Raw genomic sequence first — 20,920 nt, forward strand, 5'->3', positions numbered from 1 at the left:
ATCTGGATACGTTAGGGAAATAAGGGTGGCAAACTGAAAAAAAAATAAGATAGGCCAATGATACTCATTAGCATAAACTATGCCAATGAGACTCATTAGCATAATGTATGTGGTGCATTCACCTTTCCTAAAGGCATCTACAAATCAAATATGACATCTGTAGCATTTATCGTATGGGATATACAAGTTCCTGCATAAATTATGCAAAAGAAGAAGAAGAAGAAAAAGATGAAGAACACGCCAGAAAAAAATTCCTCCTTGTATTAAAAGTAAAAAAAAAAACAGAAAAAGAAAAGGTTGAACCGGTGACCTTCCAGTCCCCACCAAACGTACACTCTCTATGTTCTACCAACTGAGCCACGTAGGCGGGACTGAATTATGTGGTTTTTAAAGGTAACAAACGTTTAAATCTCACTACACGGCACCATATTTTGGTCACCTTTTTGTCAATTTTCTCAACAAAATTAGTTCCTTTTTGTGTAATTTTGTGGTAATATATGTAATATGGCCATTTATGGGGATCTGACAGGGCATACAACCACGGATGCCGGCGGAAATGCCCAAATATATGCATGTGGAACGGCTTTTTGGAAGTGAACTACTGGTATGATAGTATATATAACTGTACAGTAATGCATTGCGACATATTCCAGTGTTGTACAAGCAAGACATTTTTAACGATTCATGTCCATTACAAAACATAAACTTTTATAGGAAAACTTTATATTGTTTTACCACATCGTTTGCATGGTTAGATATCAATCTACATTGTAATATTTTGCAACCGTTCAGCATTTTCTATGTTGGGCCAACAGAAGAAAGTGTACCTGCCGTGCCGTCCTGTTTGGCAGGTATAACTATCTAACCATGCACGCGCCCGCCCGTCGCCCGCCCGCCCGTCGCCCGGCCACCCGGCCAATCTCATACCGGTCCCGGCGGGCCGTATGGCAAAAAAGGTGCAACTGTACAATGCTTGCTGTGTCTAAATCATGCCATTTAACTGCAGCAGCTAAGCAGCACCAAAGGCAGTTCTAGAGAAGTCGGACAGCTGCTACCGGAAACACAAAAGCATGTTAACAAATGACACCGACTAGAGTATCGGTAATACAACACCTTTCTCCGCAAAAGTTGAGAAACTCAGGTATGTTTGGACACAGCCTCAGCTTGCCAAAAGACACACCTGCGCATAACGCGCGAAATCTTAGCATCAGGCTCAAGCAGATACAAGGCGCGTAACGGAAGATATTATGTAAATCTGCAAAGTAGTCCGGATTTGTTTCGCTAGGGTCCCTCCCCCTCCGGACCTACTGGTTATCAGTGGACAAGCCATGGAAGTCGTGGCTTTCTTCAAGGTCCTCGACTTGACCATTCAAAGCAATTTGAAATGGGACCTCCAAGTAGAGTCAACATGGTGAAATCTTCGAATAGGAGACTTTACACGGTACGCAGGCTGAAGAGATCCGGCGTGTCAGTCCAAGACCTGGTGACTGTCTACACTATGTACGTGCACCCTATACTGGAATACGCAGCCCCCCTATGGCACGTGCACCCTGCTTTGACTTCTAAGCAATCAAACACTCTCGAGCGGATCCAAGTAAGAGCCTAGCGCCTGCAAAATCACCTTGGGGACAAAGTATTCCAGTTATGACACAGCACTAACCACCATGGACCTCACTTCCCTTGCCGACCGACGCCGGGAACTTTGTCGGACTATTGCAGAATCCTTGCTGCACTCTGACCTCCGTGAATGGCTGCCCCGCTAAGACAGAAAATTTCCGGTAGAAGAACAGGTAACTCAGATAATCTGGACGTTCCATATTGCTGGACTGCAAGACACAAAAACTCACCTTTGCCATACCTTGTTGATCTGTTGAACACTACTTAATCAGTTCTTTGATGTTCTCAGTTCCACTTATTGTGTACCGTATACTAGTATTGTTCTCAGTATCACTTTTACCTTATATTGTACAGCGACTGAACGACACCTAGACTCCTCCTTGTATATTTTGATTTTATGATGTGACGAGAATGTTAAGGAACATGAATATGTATTAATGTAAATCACAGATTTTCTTCAGCTCTATACTTACTTGATATTTTTTTGATCATGGATAAGTGTATTTTGTGAGAACATCACAATTCAGACTTTTTGTCTGCCAGTTTGTTCCAATAAAGATTGACTTGAAAATCTACTCAGCATGCTCAAAACAGACCTGAGACAGGCGAGGTCCTAACACAATAGAAGAAAAGACACTCCAATAGCAAGAGGAGCCTGCAAGATGCAAGCTTAAGATACAGCGGAAGAAGATGACGATGAAAAACTGAAAGCAGCTGCAGAACGTATTTACGACTGCAGATGCAGAAACCAGTAGATGATGATGATGATAAAGCAATGAATTACTCAAATCAACAAACAGGAAATAACAACTGCATGAAACATGAACCAACACCAAAACAAACGAAAATCAAAATAAACTCAATCATATAATATCGAGAAATGCAAACAAGGAGAACAATTTCTCAAGAGGTCTACAGAAGCAAATCTCGAAATAAAGCAGATATAGGACGCACTTACTCAATGAAGTGCTTAATCGTAAAAAACTAAAACGACAAACCTCACCTCACCTATCCCTTGACCTCTTCTTGGGTCGTTGGGGCACCATGAATATGTCCTCCACCATCCTTCTCCACCTCACTCTATCCTCTGCCACTCTCACTGCTGCCGCCAAGCTTAATCCTGTCCACTCTTTTATATTGTCCCCCCAACGTTTTCTTTGCCTTCCTCTCTTTCGGCTGCATGGGACTGTCCCTTGTAGGATGGTTTTTGCAAGACCTGCCGATCTTACCACATGACCAAACCATCTTAGCTTGCGCTTCTTTACAATTACCAAGAGGCTGTCATTTTGTCCGACGGCTAGGGCTACTCTGTTGTAGATTTCCTCGTTCGAAACACGGTCATAGTGTGTGATGCCCAGGATCTTTCGGTAACATCTTGTTTCCATTGCAAGAATCCTTCTCTGTAGGTCAGCAGTAAGTGTCCAGGTTTCGCAACCATACAAATAAATTGACAGAGTTAGGGAGCGCATAAGATTGATTTTGGAACGTAGACAGATGTTCTTATCTTTCCATATGGTGTTGAGTCTAGCTAGTGCGGCGACTGTCTGCGCAGTCCTTGCTAGGATTTTGGGGTGGGATCCTTCATCGGATATGATTGAACCAAGATATTTAAACTTCTTCACTGTCTCTAGACTTGTTTTGCCAAGTTTGATTGTGGCACTGAGACCGCGAGTATTGTTAGTCATTGTTTTTGTCTTTTCGCCGCTGATTTCCATGCCAAAGGCTGTGGATGCATTGTCAAGACGGTCTGTCAAATTTACCAGCTCTTCCTCTTTCCCAGCTAACCCGTCGATGTCATTAGTAAAACGTAAGTTTGTCACCTGTCTGCCGCCTATTGTAACAGTGCCTTCAAAGTTCTCTAGGGCCTCATCCATAATTCTCTCTAAGAATATATTAAAGAGTGTCGGGGAGAGAAGACAGCCCTGGCGCACACCAACTGTTGTACGAAACCATCTCCCAACACTGCCATTTAGGAGGACTGCACTTGTTGCTTTGTTGTATAGGCTTTCAATCGACTTGACCAAGTTTTCAATTATGTTGTACTTCCTCATGGTTGCCCATAGTGCCTCTTGCCACACACGATCAAATGCCTTTTTAAAGTCTATGACTATGTGGTATAGGTCTTTCTGATGTTGTAAGTGTTTTTCACATATTAATCTCAAGTTGAATATTTGTTCAGTCGTGCTTCTACCAGGTCTAAATCCTGCTTGTTCCTCCTTGATAATGGTCTCGGCTACTGGTTTCAGTCTGTTTAGAATGACTCGTAGCATAACTTTGCTGGGGTGGCTTATCAAACTTATGGTACGGTAATTCTGACACATTTGTAGGTTCCCCTTTTTTGGCAACGTAATGATCAGGGAGCGTGTCCATGGGGTTGGCCATTCCCCTGTTTTCCAAATGGTGTTGCAAATGGAGGTGAGCACTGTGATCATGGTTTCTCCTCCAGCCTGTATTAGTTCTGCTGGTATGTTGTCAGGACCGGGGGACTTACCAGGTTTAAGAGACTTAACCGCATTTTCCACTTCCTCCTTCAATATGGGATGGGAGTCTAACTCAGAGTCTGCCTGAGGGCAATCCAACATTGATGGATCTACTTTCAGTTTATAGTTATATAGTTCTTCGCAATATTCTGTCCATCTGTTCAGGATATCTACTTCTTCTGTGAGACAATTACCCGTTTTATTCTGTATGTTGTTGGGTATTGAGCTCTTTACTGTGGTGAGTTCTTTAACCACTTTATATGCTTTTTTTTGTGTTGTTATGTTTTAGGCTGGTTTGGATTTCAGTGCATTTTTGCTCTATCCAAGCCTTCTTTGCCTTTTTCATTCCTAATCTGACTTTGTTGTTTGCTTCTCTGTACTTCTGAGCTCCTTCTGGGTTGCTCTTTTCCTTTTTCAGTTCACGTCTTTTGTCACAGAGTTCAAGGATTTCAGCAGTTACCCAGGGTTTCTTGGGGCGCTGGTGTTTCCCAAGGGTCTCCTTGGCAGTTTGTAATATTGCTGTATTGAACTTTTCTATGGTTTCTTCTAGGTTCTCATTTTCGTTCCGACCTAAGATTGTCAGTGGTGCGAACTTCCCTCCAATTTTAGCTTGGAACTGTTCCTTTATAACAGGGTCTTTAAGTTTGTCCAAGTCAAATCGAAGTCTGGTGAATTTCTGCTTCCTGACCGTTGTTAGACGCATTCTGAATGTCATCATAACCAAGTCATGGTCGCTACCAATATCAGCCCCAGGAAAAGAACGGGTGCGCGCAACATTTATTCCTGATCGGAAGCGTCTAGGTACTAGAATGTAGTCAATTTGGTTGCTGTGTCCATTTGGACTGTGCCATGTCATTCTTCTTGAGTTTTTATGAGCACCAAGCGTGTTTGCTGCTATCATGCTGTTAGCGGCTGCAAACTCTAGCAGCCGAAGCCCTCTGTCATTCGTAGTTAAGTTACAGGAATGACCGCAAGTGCCCTTCCAGCTATTCTGTGCGTCCCGACCTATCTTGGCATTCCAATCTCCTTGGATTATTATGACATCTTTCTTAGTTGTTTTGTTTATTGTTTCTTGGAGATGGGAATAAAAGTCTTCTATTACGCTGTCATCATAATCACTCGTTGGTGCATATACTTGCACGACTGTGATATTAAATGGAGCAGCTCTTAGGCGGATAGTCATTATCCTGCTCGAAATTGGGCGGCATTCCATAACTGTGTCCAGAATGTCCCTGTGGACCAAAAAAGCCAACTCCTTCTAAGTGTTTGTCCTGTCTACCGCTGTAATAAAGCTTATGCCCTTCGTCAGTTGTACTTTCACCCATATTTTTCCATCTTGTTTCACATACTCCTAGAACGTTCCAGTGGTATCTGTCCATTTCATGGGCTAACTCTTCGAGTTTACCATCCGGACGCAATGTTCTAGTATTCCATATGCCTATGACAACATCATCTCTTGCACGGAGTTTCTTGTCTAAACCACCAGTAATGGGCTTATCACCTACGCCCTGGGGTGCAGCAACAGGCGCGGTCCTTTTTAGTCCGGGGGACGACCGAGCCGGCATGGAAGTTGCAGTGGTTGACTTCATCATCTCCTCTCCAGGCCGTTGGCCACAGCCGACATCCTCCGTGACTCAGTGGGCCGCCTTGGCCCTGGACACTTGGCCGTTGAGCTCGTCGCTTAGGGCCCCTCCGCCCTGGCCGTTGACTTCCTGAGAAGTTCCTCCGCCCAGTGATACAGTGTCAGTACCACCCCCTCACGTGGTTTAGCCCGCCTGCTGAAGCGGTGTACCGGGGTGTGGCGCTTGGAGCCAGCACGTGAGAGATTGGAGGATAGGTGAGGTCCAGTGGTGCCTGTCCACCCTACTGATGTTGGTCGGGTGCAGCAGACAGGCAACCAAAGGTGCAGACCAGGGTACGATGTGCAAGCCCACGGTATGAACCATGGTTCGGTGTGCAAACCCGAGGTGCTGACCCCTACCCAGAGCCCCCTACAGCCCCAATGAAGTACTTAATCGTAAAAAACAAAAACGACAAACACAGACCCCTAAGACATAGAAGTTGGAGACAAGATCATCATGGACAATGGTGAAATGTGTAACGAGTTTCAACAAGTTCTTTTTGATATTGGTACTACTCTAGTAAATAAGAACAACGCAAGAAAATCAACAAGGGGGCTGAAACCTATGTCACTTCTTCCCATTCACAAACTGCCACTCCAATTTGAACTGTATATCTGATCACTTCGGAGGCTCATCAAGACCTTCCCACATACCAAATAAACGCTACCTAAAACAGAACCTTCTGGCGAAGGTAACAGTAAATGCGGAAAGAACACTGCACGAAATGGCCTCGTATCCCGGCGTATACGTACAGGGATTCCTCCGGAAATATTCCATATCCCGGTGCGGATTTAGCGTATCCGTTAGTTATAACGGATACGCTAAATCCGCACCGGGATATGGAATATTTCCGGAGGAATCCCTGCACGTATACGCCGGGATACGAGGCCATTTCGTGCAGTGGAAGATAACGTTAATACCATTTCTGCACTTAATTGTCTATCAATCTTCGTCCGTACTCCCGATATTTTAATGATGATTCGTTATGTAAACACAAATGCAACCCTTCACATCATGCGTCCTTCACTCGTAGCCTTTCTGCGAAACGAACTGTCCTTGCAACAGGTCAATAGGCCCATCAAAAGAGTTTCCGATCTCAGAACTAAGAAACGAGGCATTTATGATTAATGTATATCTACGACTATGTCGTCCTTTTGCGCGAATCGACACCTCTTGATCCGTGTTCCTGCGACGGACTGTTAACATTTTGTCTCCTATTATTCAGCGACGAATCCGAAAAGCGTAAAACTGTTTTTTTTTTACTGCAAATCATGATTTTTTTGGCACGAAAATTGCATAACACCTCCGTGGCAAATAATATAATATCTATACAAGTGACACACGTGGGTTAGATAAAGGTTAATATCATCAGACGTAACTTGTGTGAATGTTCATAACTATTGAAGAAAGTCCAAAATGACCTCCTGTAGAGGGATATAGAACTTAACTGTGACATTTTGAAAGAGGAAATGATGACTGCATATAGATGATGCTAATAAGGACCGTTTTTCTTAGATAACTGTTGAGCAAAGGCTACAATAACTCATCGGCAAATGATGGGGACTTCATATTTGTGACATAAGCAAGTTATGTAGCAGTGAATATTTTCAAGTAATATATTACGCAATAGATGACTTTCCTCTTTAATCATTCATATTGTCCTTGTATTTTTGTTATAAACACAATAAAGATGATACTAACTTTCTCTGGGATCGTGGAACTATTGTTTGAATATGGAGGATATCAATGATACACGAACCATGAACTGAATTTAGCCCCTGACTTGTATTTATGAACATCTACAAAGTTTCGCCGGATTGTAGCAATGCTTGGTACAATCAACAAACTTTAGATTAACAGGTAATAGAATAACGTTATATAGAAACATCGGTTATAGAACAAAACCAGCAGAGCGCCCAGCACGGTTCTCTGCTGAGACTGGCGGATTCTCTTTCATGTCGCCACACGCCATTGGCTGAGAATCCCTAAAGTCGATAGCTAATAGTGCAAACATATATGTATCGACATGTTGCCACTTGATCTACAGTGCATGGATTTAGTTTCCTTTCAGCGATATGCCTTTCCTTCTCGGCTTCCAGTCAGTGAGCCACCGACATGAGCGGCACGTGGTGTTCACGTGATAAACGCATGGCCATGACCTTGAATCGCCAACATGATGCCGACGAATAACATATGAAATACTACCCCGGTTACACATAGCCGAACATGATTCCCGAACACAAGCCGACCCAGGTCGGCGGACGTTCGGGAAGCAGTCTGACCAGTTTTTAGGCCACGCCAATCTTTCGCGTCAAACATGCACCGAACATGTCCCAACCATCTCCTAACTAGCAAATAAATTACTCCCAATGGAGTCCCGAATGCTTTCTAACCTACTCCCAACCATCCCGACCTCTAGCCCCAGACTGACAAATCTCTCCCGACTAATCCAAAACCGATTGCAGACCCTCTAACGAATCAAAATGGACACATTAGGCAACTAACCGGGCATGCCTCCCGACTCTCTCCCGACCATGGTTATGGGTGATTCGGGAGCTAGGTCGGCTGTGGTCGGCTGGCGTTTGTCTGAGTCGGATGGTGTTCGGCTGAAAAAATTCAAAACATTCGGCTCTGGACGGATGGTCTGGAATGGGTTAGCTGGTGCTCGGCTGGTGTTCGGCACGGTCGGCTAGTGTTCGGCTGGTGTTCGGGAGTAAGTCAGCAGTACAATTTAAATCTTAACCACGCCAGAACCACTGCTGACTTAATCCCAACTAGTTTCCAACCTACGCATGACTCACCTCAAGGCCGAAGATAAATCTCTGCTGACTCAGTCCCAACCAAACGGACTACTACCATAACGTGGGTGAATCGCCCCCGACCTTCACTCACTCACTCACTCACTCACTCACTCACTCACTCACTCACTCACTCACTCACTCACTCACTCACTCACTCACTCACTCACTCACTCACTCACTCACTCACTCACTCACTCACTCACTCACTCACTCACTCATTCACTCACTCCCGTAGCTTAGTCAACCGTAGGGGCAGCATAGCGTTAAGTGAAGGCTCTCCACTGCTGGCGGTCTTCCGCCAGTCTGGTCATCTGGTTGGCTGTATGACCGCTCCACTCCTTTAAATCTGTGATCCACGACCGACGGGGACGTCCCCGCGACCGCGCACCTTCCGCTTTTCCCTGAAGAATTGTGTGTGAAAGAGTGCCTTTCGCCCTAGACACACGCCCAAACAACTGCAGTTTTTTCTTTCACACGACCAAAAACAGATACGAAAGCTAAGAGCCGTATTTGAGCTAACCGTGATCCGAATTCGATCTCTTGGTGATGTTAACAACATAGAAGAATGGATTATCTTGATAAAAAAATGAAAATGTCCCCTCTTTTCAAAGTCGCTGAATGTGTCCATTTCAATTCGTGACAGGGTTAGCAACTGGTCGGGAATTAGTCAGGAGAGATTCGGCTAGAGGTCGGGATGGTTGGGAGTAGGTTAGACATTTACTGGTTAGGAGATGGTTGGGACATGTTCGGCGCATGTTCGGCTCAAGTTCGGCGCCAAAGATAGGCGTGGCCTAAAAACTGCATGGTCAGACTGCTCCCGAACTACCGCCGACCCGAGTCGGCTAGCGTTCGGGAGCCATGTTCGGCTATGTGTAACCGGGGCTAAACCGGGGCTTCATGCATCACGCTTCCATTAAACTTGCTGTTACTGGTTCAGGAGTTTATTCTGTTATGTCGCTGGACGTAAACCTATTTCATTGTTTTGTATAAGGCCACATTAAACTTTGAAAAATATAAAGAAGTTAGAATTGGAACTTTAAAAAATAGTAATTTCAGATTGCCCACCCATCTACCTATTGAATGGGTAGATGGAGAGGTCGACATCTTGGGGGTGCATATCCAAATAGACTTAAAAATATTGTGGACTTAAATTTTGAGCCTCGCTTAACTAAAATAGACAGACTTTTATATCCATGGAAAGGAAAGATTTTGCATTTGCTTGGAAAAATTGCAATTATCAGTTCCTTAATAATCCCTCAATTTACACATCTCTTTCAGATTCTCCAAATTCAGAAAAATCTTTTTTTCAACGATATGAAAGGAAACTTTTCTTATCTATGTAGAATGGTGGGCCTGAAAGAATAAGTAGGAAAACATTGTACAACTCAATTGAAAATGGTGGACTAAATCTCAAATATTTATATGCTTTCCCTCGTACTATGAAATCTTCGTGGATCCCCAAATTGTATTTTAATGAAGATATGTTTACTGCATGGTTATTAAGAATGCATTTATCAGTGGGTGGCAACCTATTTCCTTTCCTTCAACTCAATTCTGTAGAACACTTTAGATTAAATCCATTTTGACAAGATATACTTACAGCTTGGTATAAATATCAGTACAAGATCCCCACTGATCCTGCTGAAATTAAGCAACAACTGTTATGTATGAATGATAATATATTAATTGGTGGAAAACCTGTGTTATTTGATGCTTTTGTAAATAGAGGTATTTTAATAATATATTGAATGCAAATATTCTTTGATGTCTTATGTTGAATTTTGTGCCAAGTATGGTCCAGTTTGTGATAACCTGCATTATATACAACTCATAGCTGCTATTCCCAGAAAATGGAAGTCTAATTTGAATGGTAGCCCCCCCCCCCCCCCACTTTCTGTTTGTAGACCTGAACAATATGATAGTACTTGGCTTGATCAGACAAAGATTAATAGAGATATGTATAGATCTTTTTTGACCCCTTTTAAATCAACAGATGTCCCACACAATGTGCAATTATCCTGGCTGTACCTCTTTGACACTCCAATCCCCTAGAAACAAGTTTTTCCCTCCATATTAAGATGAACCATTGACCCAACTTCTAGATTGTTCCAATATATACTTATTCATAAAATTCTGCCTACCAATAGGCTTTTATATATTTGGAAGTGTGTAGATAGCCCCTTATGCTCACTTTGCCATCTTGAAGAAGAATCATACACTCATGTCTTCTGAGATTGTATCGGTGTGGTCTCCTTTTGGAATAAAATAAAAATTTGGTATAACAATAAAACAGGACAAAATTTACATTTAAACCCTTTCAATGTTATAATGTTATATTTTGAAATTTAGCATCGGAAAATCGTATTGAAAATCGTAAAATTTTATTGGACAAAAGATATATTTTTAAAAGCAGAGGCAAATCAAACTTACATTTCAAACATTTCTTTTAAGAAATGTTTGAAAAGTACGTTAATTTATTCCACCAAGTAGAATTTATTATCGCGACAAGGAGGGGAAGACAAGAGAAACACTGTGGGAAATGGAATACTTTATGATATACTTTATGATGTCTTAATTTGCTGGATGGTGTTGTATGTAACGTTGGGTAACATAAATTCGTGGGGTACTTAAATTCGCGATTTTTCGAAACGGTGTATTTTAGGGATATGTGCTAGATGCAAAATCAGTTATAACGCCAGCAATGCAAACCGGATAGACTAACGTATTTAGAACACTGACTGAAAAGCTTCGATAACCATGCATTAGAAGTTGGCGACGTCAAAAACTCTCCGTCCCTTATTGACAGAGTCTGGGGGCTTCGTGGGAGAACCACACTGCACGGTTGTTCGCTGGTTTATAAGGCAAATGTCACATCTCCTGCCTGCTAAACACAATTATTTACAAGACAACTTATTACAATCTCTTTTGCTAACCTGTAACTGGATGCTAAGTGTGATCAATCGTCAAAACTCCTCTTTGTTGCTACAACCTACAGCACGTGTATTTTCCCGCCGCCATACTATTACCCAGAATGCTGTTGTCAAGCAGACGACAAAGGTTTGTGAGGAACACTTTTTTGTCTAAATGTTGCGTGTGATAGTGGACTAAAGACGATATTTTCCTCAAAGTTTGCTCCTAACACAACAAGGAACACATGGACATAGTAGTATAACCATTGCTACGGCATCCAGCTAACTTCCCATGAATAATGTACACGTTGCCATGACGGTGGGGATCGACTTTGAGTGACGTTCTACCGACTCAACAAACGGGATGTTACCGAAGGCCTGATGTGTACAGTACGGCCGCTTTTCCGTGTATTTTTTTACTTGGACAAGCACTCTCCTCAAGCCAAGGATGGAACGAATAGCTGCTGTATAAAATGTAATTAGCGGTAAGATATTCCAGACAAATCTTCTCTCCCGAAATAATGTTCACACCTGTCCGACAACACCGTCATTGTGCGTGCGGCGGATGGTAGTTTCAAGTTGAAATATTATGGTGTCAGCACGACTAGAGACAAAATCTACCATATATATGATTAGTGCAAAGACAGTACATGATACTGACAGAATGATGGAAAAAAAGGATGGTTTATTGTTCTGCTAGATTGATTTCAGTCAACCATTATCGGAAAAATTGCGAATTTATGTTACCCAACGTTACCGTTGTATTATTTTGACTAATAAGAATTATTTTGACTAATAAAAACAAAAGGCCACACAGCAAGTAGATTTTACGGATGACATCAGCGCGCGCATTGATTTTCGCATGATTTTAAACCTCTATCTGTTCTAACGCAAAAACGACCTAGATGCTGTAGATAGGCATTTGCATAATCATGTAATAATGTTCAACTGAAAACCCCTTACAAATGAGTAAAAAGGCGGGAGATTTCTGAGGCACGGCAGAGATATAAAGGAGAGAGCTTCGTCTAGAGTGAGCATGCAGATCCAGCATGATGTAATCAAAGTCGATCTGCCTCAGGAGACTCCCGTGCCCGGTGCACGAGAAGCCTTCTCTCTGTGTCCTTTCTTTGTTCTTGATGTGCTGTTCAAACCATTTATCCCGCAGTAACACACACGATCATTGCTGTTGTTTTGGCTTCATGTACACATCTTCAAGAACAGTTTAAAAGACATTTTTTCTTCGCAGTCAGGAAATCTATTAAACAAAGCTACTGGTTTGCAGATAAAGAGATAAGTAGAGATTTGCCCTGGTATTGCATGCATTCGTTTTATTCTGCTTATAAGGATTTTAATGTTGACACCAGCGTTTCTCGCTGTTTTATTGAATACAAGGATTTCAATTCTTTTAACATACTTCATGGTCGTCAGATTTGAAAATGTAGGTATCTTCTGTTTTTTTTGCCAACCTTGTTTTTTTCGCCCGCGCGCATTGATTTTAGAGTCTGCAGAGGTTGTCATCCATAACATTTACTTGCTGTGGCCTAAAGGAGAGTCATTGCTAAGGAACAGACGTTCTTTATTGTTCATGAGAACTGGCTTTGGCATAATATACCTCGACATGTGGACATGACGCAAACTGGGCGACAACTGGTAGCGCAAGCTGGTAGCGTTAAGTTACCCACATACCAAGTATGAAGACAATTCATCCCGGCATTCTCGAGTTATACTGTTCACAGGCGGACGGATGTGACACACACACACACGAACGCTGTGCAAAACATAACCTTCTCAACGACGGTAATGAACCTGCCATGATAAAAAATGCGTTTGTTTTTGTACCACCCTTGTAGTTTAGTCACCATGTTTGTCCCACCGCTTGCTTGACGCGATGGAAGAAAATATGGTTGTGCAGTCAATTTCAACAACGCTGACTAGCACGTGAAGTTTGTGTGATAAACGAATGGCAATAATGTTTTGACGTGCGAAAATGTAGCGTAGGTGAGGGTTGTATCAAACCTTCATAAAGAGTAGTAGAGGTTCAAACCTCGAATAGATAGTTTGAATATCAAAGAAAGTTTTAATGTCAGCTACTTTAAAAGATACTAGCCATCGTGTGAGTTAGAAAAACATGACGTCCGCGGTGTCGAATTACATCCATGGCGCTTCCAGGTAACCTGCTGCCATGACTTCAGGAGTTTGTTCTGTCGTGTCGCTGGACACAAACGTATTTCATTGTTATGTGTAAAGGAGACTAAAGTTGTTTTTATCACCCATGGGAACTGGCTTTAACACCTTGACATGTGGACATGCCCCAAAGTGGACCATAATTGGTAGCGCTACGTTAGTAAGTTTGGCTTCGAGCTAGTTTGTACTCTTGGTTCAACTTTAACTGAGTATATATCTCTAGTCATGGTTCAAGCTCATTGGGTTTTGAATACCAGTATACGCCATGGATGTAGAATACCTCCGGGATAGAGAGCTGCAGTCTAAAGGAAAATAATAAATCAGCTCTTAAAATTCCAAATGGTGGCCTAGACGGGTGTTAGCATATACTCCAGCAAGCACGGGTTGAAAATGCCTGGTCTGACAATCGACGTCAGTAACCTGGAATTCGGTGATACCATACCGGATTTTAAAAGCACTCTGGGCATCATCATTGGAAGATTACATTTCCTATAATGACTGTGTTTAGTGCTACAGGAATACCATTGATTGATGACTCTGCTCTATGGTTTGTTAGGATCACTACGCTCTCTAGGCGCGTATAAAATCATGGCGTTCTTTCCAGTCTGACGACACTCCCCGGTTCTCAGGGGATCTGGTTCCACAGGGGGTGCGAAAGTTTCAGTTGAATGCTTTTAATCTCAGGAATCGGGCGCACAGCTTGTACGCGCCGGGGCGAGAACCGTCGTAGTGATGGGGCCGGCAGGAACACACCTCCGCCTGCGTCTCATCACAAAAAGGAGAAGCACGGCTGGGTCTTAGAATCTGTGCAATAAGGCTGAACCCAAGCGGAATGTTGAGCACCACTTCTCAGAAAGAACTCCGTGTGACTGACGGTCGGCAGGTCGTGACCAGTAATGGCTGTTGCTTTCCTGCTTTGACATATATAGACAACTTCTACTTCTGAATCGGCTTCATGACTGTTGATAATGCATGTACAATTATTTCGTCAACATGATTTCAGTCAAGATGATAATTGGGCAGGATATTCTGTCGTCACATCACATGTACCTCAATGCGCATGATATATCAGGTTTATAATGTTCTCCATTCTAAGCTAGGGTATACTGTTTTTAATTTGTTTTCTGTACGATTTGTAGTGCTTTTGCTTGAGAAATATTGTTCAAATGTCAACCGATTCAACCGTATAGTTGGTGGATGGCATATTAGTGTCTAAAAGAAGGTAAAACATCCATAAAGAAAACAATTGTTATTTACGCACTGTTGCTGTTACTACTGTACATGTAATTTCAAACATGACAGGGAGAACGTCATGTTCTACGTGCGGTTTCCATAACTTCTAGTTATTCACTCGGCCAGAAATACCTTCAAAATGGCCTTTTGTTTTGAACCTGTTCAAAATCGATATATTTCGCGCTCACTGAAATCTGTACATTTTTCAGAGAGTTGAGCGCGCTCTCAGCGGCCTCGCTTCTATGGAAACGGTGTATCCACGACGTCACTCGTTGGTTCGTCACGCGCAAAGGCTAACGTTACAGGGTACCGATGCCGCGAACGCGAATAGTTTCCTGGACACTGGTCATCATTTGCTTATAGAATATATCTCTTGATGTCTTTCATATGCCGACATTAAAGGATACTGTCGGGCGAAATTTCAAAGGTTGCAACTTCCACCCTATGGATGAACAAGACAGGGCTGTGTACACATCACACAGGATAGCCATTAATCCACGCTGTATGGATAAATCCTAACAGCTTTACCTTCATGCAGGCTCCATTGCTGTTAAACAAACGACCTTTAATCTGAAAGGTCACACTCCATTAGAAAGTTCAAATCGGATGAGAAATGTTACCCTAGATACCCAAAATAAGTCCAAATGAAGGTGTATTTATACCTTCAGAAGGAAGTTTTTAAACTGTACAGCTTAAGTTGCATCCATTACTAAGAGATAAAGAGTATTTCATCAAAGGTTCATAATTCCGAATAAAATCTATAGTTTAACGGGTAGAAGCTGTATCTACTGGAGAAAGGGTTATCGTATTTACATAAAACGGCTCCTGCAGTTCAAAAGCCACTAGGGGGCCGAAAACTATCTGGCTAACAGTCTCCCTCTCAAGAGCTGTCTACCACTAAAAATCATGACCATTGCATGTCCAGAACACGGGATATCAAAACCGAAAGTTCCGCTGCAGTATCATAGCAAGTTGCTAGGGAGGCCAAAATCTAATCATTTTGAGGTCTCACAAAGACCTACCCACCTACTAGGTATGAAGACAATCCATTCAGGCATTCTCGAGTTATGCTGTTTGTAGAAGGACACACACACGAACGATGTGCAAAACATAACCTTCTCGACGAAGGTAATTAGATTCATTAGTTTTGATACACGATTGACTTTTTTAGACCTATACATGTCGTGCTTTTTTGATAGCCAGTTGAAGGAGTTTTTTTTTTATACATACATACATAGATACATACATACATTCATACATACATACATACATACATACATAATTCTTACTATTTTTATGGTTTATATCTAAGTGTTAACATAGAACAAACGACAGCAAAATTTTGCTATAGTGAAAAAGAAAGAAGTCATGAATTTGGTTTAGATCTATATCTACATAATATGTGTGGTATTTGTACTGTTAGAAATCGTGGCACTAAAAAGGCCAAAATATATGCACATAGAAATATACTGCAAATGTTCAAAGATACCATCTCGCAACCCCCTGGGACGTTGCTTTAATCGATCTCTCCCATCGGGATGTCAGTAATGTTTCACTTCGGCCCTAAAGGGGAACGGTTTCCACCGGGCAAATCGATTCAATGACTGACCGAGTCAAAAAAAGATATTCTAACGTGAACAGAAGTTTTCCCAAGTCTGTTCAAATTGTAACAGAAAACATGCATAAGTCAGCTTCAACATGTGTCAGTCCGTCCAGATTTGGTGGAGCCCCACTTCTTTTCAGAGAGCAACAGATTCTCATTGATTCTAAGGAGGTGAAGGGAAAGTGATAAACCCCTATGTATATATGCAGATCCAAACTGAGTAGATACACTATGTGTTGTTTACGTACGCCAGTATCTCCCCAGAAGCAGGAGGATTGAGCCCGTTCTTCAGGGCCCGTTCTATCGGCTGTACCATGCAGCAATCATCAGTGTTTAACAGCTTCAAACGAATCATCAAGCGTTTTTCTCAGCTAGCATTTCGACTTTCTTGCTCTGGTTGTAAAACCAAACCAAACCAAACCAGAAGACACTAACCAAAAAGCTACCTAATTGCCGCACATCATGATACTGTTGAGATGGTTGTCTTACCTGTAAGTACTCACGTTACATATGAAACAGTATGCTGTTTCAATGATTTTGTTTTGAACAAGTTAACATTTTATAGTAATTGGTGTGACGTAGTTAAGCTTAGTCATTACTATATATATATATATATATATATATAGTAATAACTAAGCTTAACTACGCCACACCAATTACTATAAAATGTTCACGTAACTGACTGATTAGACTGATTAAAAGTTATATACATGTTATCGTGCCCTAGACACGGTGGGTAAAAACCCACTGCTCCAACGGCCCCAAAAGGGCTATGGTACCTTTACCTTTACCTTTACCTACATGTTATCGATGGTCTAGCATGTATTTGTTTGGAAGGTTTAGAGCATTTTCAGATCGCCAAATTGTGTTTTACTGTGACAAACTATGAGAAAAACTATGCAATTTCAAGGAGTGCTACGTATTTTAAGGTTGTCCATCCTTCCACACAAATGACAAAACTACGAGAAGATAAAAGACAGGTTTATTTACCTCTCAATTGAGATGGCGGTTAGCGTGAGGACGGAGCAGATGACAGACAACATCTGCACGAAGGCGATAGCCTTGCACATGAAGAGCCCCAGTTCCCACTGAGGCAGGAAGTACTCGGCCGTGCGGATCGGCACGCAGGCGAAGCAGATGATGAGGTCTGCCGCTGCCAGGCTCGCCAGGTAGTACGTGGTGGCCGCTCGTAGCCGCTTGTATCGGACGGTGCAGAACAGCACCAGCGCATTGCCTAACGTCCCTACGATGAACGTGATGCCGTATGTAAGGATTGTCGGAACCGAGATCCATAACATCCCTAAGATCTCGTAAGCGCCCACATACGGCTCTTTACTCATTGTGCCGTTCCCTGTCTGCCACCACGAGTCATTGCTGCTATCGGCCGGGACTTCGGCCCCAGCCGACGCCGTTGGGGTTAGCGCTTCAGTGCCTTCTTTAAGTTCCACAGTCATTCTCGGAGACGTTACTCGTCTACTGCGCAGTTCTTTGAGCGGTTCGCTCAATATTAGTAGTGGTCTGGATCACATGACGTGCGGGCGCGAGTAGGAAGGCAGACGTTTCTACGTATTAGTTTATTACTTACAGTTAAGACATTGGTGTTAGTTGCCTAGTAACTGAGACTTTGTTCCAAGCACATCGTTTCCCGGAAGCCGACAGGTCGGCATGACTAACCTCGACTTAAGCCTCAGCACATTAATTACTACGCGTAAGCTGAATAGCCATAACGTTCATTGATACACGTTCGGGATTTTTGCATGACACATACTGCACACTGGCTCTTATTGGTGGGCAATAATGACCCCGACTAAGCCGTAGGAAATAACATTAGAAAGGACCCTTCTAATGAAAGCTAGAGGCTGTATGCGTTTATGGTATGTGTGTCTGTCCTTGTATGTTTGTGTTCATGTGCGCGTGTCTGCGTGCACGTGCGTGTGCCTGCTTTGTGTGTGTGTGTGTATGTGTGTGTGTGTGTGTGTGTGTGCGTGTGCCTGCTTTGTGTGTGTGTGTGTGTGTGTGTGTGTGTGTGTGAGCGCGTGAACTTTTAAGACCTGTAAAGAATTGTAAAGGGTATTTTAACAACGGATTACGATAGGCTGCTGTATAAATGCTACGGATAGAAGTACGTGCAAACCTGACAGAGACCACGGCGTAGAAGATAAACATCTCCACGTATTCTTCCTCTACAAAGTACATTAATAATTTCCTGCGGGTCATTCTTAAGCCTATTATTGAAATAAAGTTTTTTCATATCGTTCTTATGTATGTTTGTAGCAAAGCAAGTTCTATTGTGCTGCTACTTGTGATGCTCTGACCAACAGGGTGAAGAATTATACAGCGTGTCTCCAAGTTTTTCCCCGAAGCGTCAACAAAGCGTCTATTCTCAACACGAGCGCTGATATGGTGCAAAGCTTAAAGGCATACACAAAATCAGAAGCGGGTGTTATTTGTACGAGACCACATCTTTAGGAATACAAAATCCACTAAATGTGTAAAGATTATTCACAGATTACCAGATAAATGAACCATTTATAATCCAGGACTTGAGTGGTGCCCCTTCATGCACACCCAGGGGTGTGATGCATGATGGGAGTCATCCCTTAAGTATTGTTCCTATGGGATAATTGCTGAAGTTCAAGATCAAGTTTTGGATCAATGCAATAGAATGATCAAGTTGCTAAGGGTGGAAATTGATGAACAACTAGTCACGGAAACGCTACAGTTGACAACAAGTATCCAGCAACATATTATAAATACAATTTTTAAGCTCAACCCAAGGTTTCTTAAGAGCCGCCAAGTTGAAGTTTGTCCAATGGTTGTTTGCGATATAACATATCACACCTGGATGTAATTGGTCTGATAGGTACTCGTGGGTTATTAGAATATTGATGCTGTATAATGCAACTGCTGCCTAGCCCAGGTTCAAGGTCAAGTAGCCAATACAATGCCGTTGTTGGATTGAGAAAAATATTATTAGCCGAACCAGAACACTCTCCTCTGGTCTTGTGTATGGCTTTAACCTTGGCTTAGCCATGATACCAGACAATTTAAGTGAAACGTTGTTATCATTACACCACAACATCTAAGGATTAAGTTTTTTCTACGACATAATTGATAAATTGATAACACCGTGTCCCTGCATATATCTTATTCCATTTTGTTCTATCGTTCTGAGAGGGACGCAATTTGCTCATATAGAACGTGCATCGCCCAAAATTATGAATTAAGATTATTATAATTTTTACAGCTGAGATAAAGAGCGTTTGATTTAATAACCATGCACGTGGTCTCCTACTCTACACCGATCGATACCATCAAAAGTTTTAGAAGGTCCAATTCATCTTAGATTTTTCTGCTCTCAAGCATGAGCCTTTATGACATGCTCAACTGTGATATATCACGAGCATGATCGAATTAACCCCGAGACGAGAATTTAAGAAAGCTGTCAGAAATGCAGATACAGACATATCTTCCCGTGACGTTAAGGGATAAATACCCTTCCAGCTGTCTTGCAAGTATGCTAAAATGTCAATAATGTAAATATTTCGTTATCCAAAGTATTTTCAGTTGTCTAATTTCAGGACCTTCAAACTAGACGAAGAAGTATAAGAGCTGATTTGCGGTCAGGGGTCAGACAACAGGTCCGAATCCCTCCACAGAACCCAGAGGGTCAATAGCGTATCGTTCAAACACACCTTGCACTTTGATGTCAAGTTCACACGAGGCGAGGGATAGTTTACTTGGGATTTAGACGTAAATAGAAAAAAAACAACAGAATAGCAATGTAAAAAATGGTTGGTCTCAAGAGGACATAGTTGCACGTAAATCCCCTTGATTTATGCACATTTCAATGATGTACTAGTCTTTACAGTGAGTCAGAGTCAGGCCGAATTGGTATGTGTTTGACAGAAGATGAATCCTTCACAAAACCTCTGGAAATTTCTTTTCAATCATTTAGAACCTTCATTTCACATGTCATTTCACAAACTGTTTTCGTGCGTTTTTGAATATTGGAAAGAACTGAAAACATTATGAATGGATTGTCATCTAGTACCCATGATCTTTGATGCTAATTCATTTTTGACAGGGTGGATGACTATCACAATTCGTAATGTTAAAATATGGTACTGTATTCAAAACCAGACAGTTAGAGACATCCACAGCTAGCTCGTTACAAGATGATAAAACTAGTCCTCTGACAGCCCCTTATCTAGATGGTCACGATTCAGGGGGACGCAAAGTAACATTAAGTATCAATATGGCGTACACTGGACGCTATCTATTACTATAACACTAGGCATAGTTTCTTATAAACTCCATATTGCATTATAATTTATTGAGCAGCAGCTGTGTAAGAGGTACATAGAGCAAGATGAGCCAGTCTGAGCATTAGATTTCTCATCTTAACGTCTTTTTTGCTGACACTGTGACAAGGCAAATAGAAGATAGGTTGATGGCACTATACTGAGGT

At 42.1% G+C, this 20,920-nt stretch overlaps 1 protein-coding gene across 1 annotated transcript in view; it reads right to left on the reverse strand.

Annotated features, from left to right (window-relative positions):
- Positions 1–17,930, reverse strand: part of LOC136444448 (QRFP-like peptide receptor) — a 53,801-nt gene extending 35,871 nt beyond the window's left edge. The window contains exon 1 of the mRNA XM_066441991.1: positions 17,440–17,930. Coding sequence (XP_066298088.1) covers positions 17,440–17,903 — 464 coding nt within the window. The 5' untranslated portion in view covers positions 17,904–17,930. The remainder of the gene's footprint in view (positions 1–17,439) is intronic.
- Positions 17,931–20,920: the final 2,990 nt, after the last annotated feature.

The sequence above is a fragment of the Branchiostoma lanceolatum genome, chromosome 11, assembly GCF_035083965.1.
Source record: "Branchiostoma lanceolatum isolate klBraLanc5 chromosome 11, klBraLanc5.hap2, whole genome shotgun sequence".
NCBI classification, from domain to species: Eukaryota; Metazoa; Chordata; class Leptocardii; order Amphioxiformes; family Branchiostomatidae; genus Branchiostoma; species Branchiostoma lanceolatum.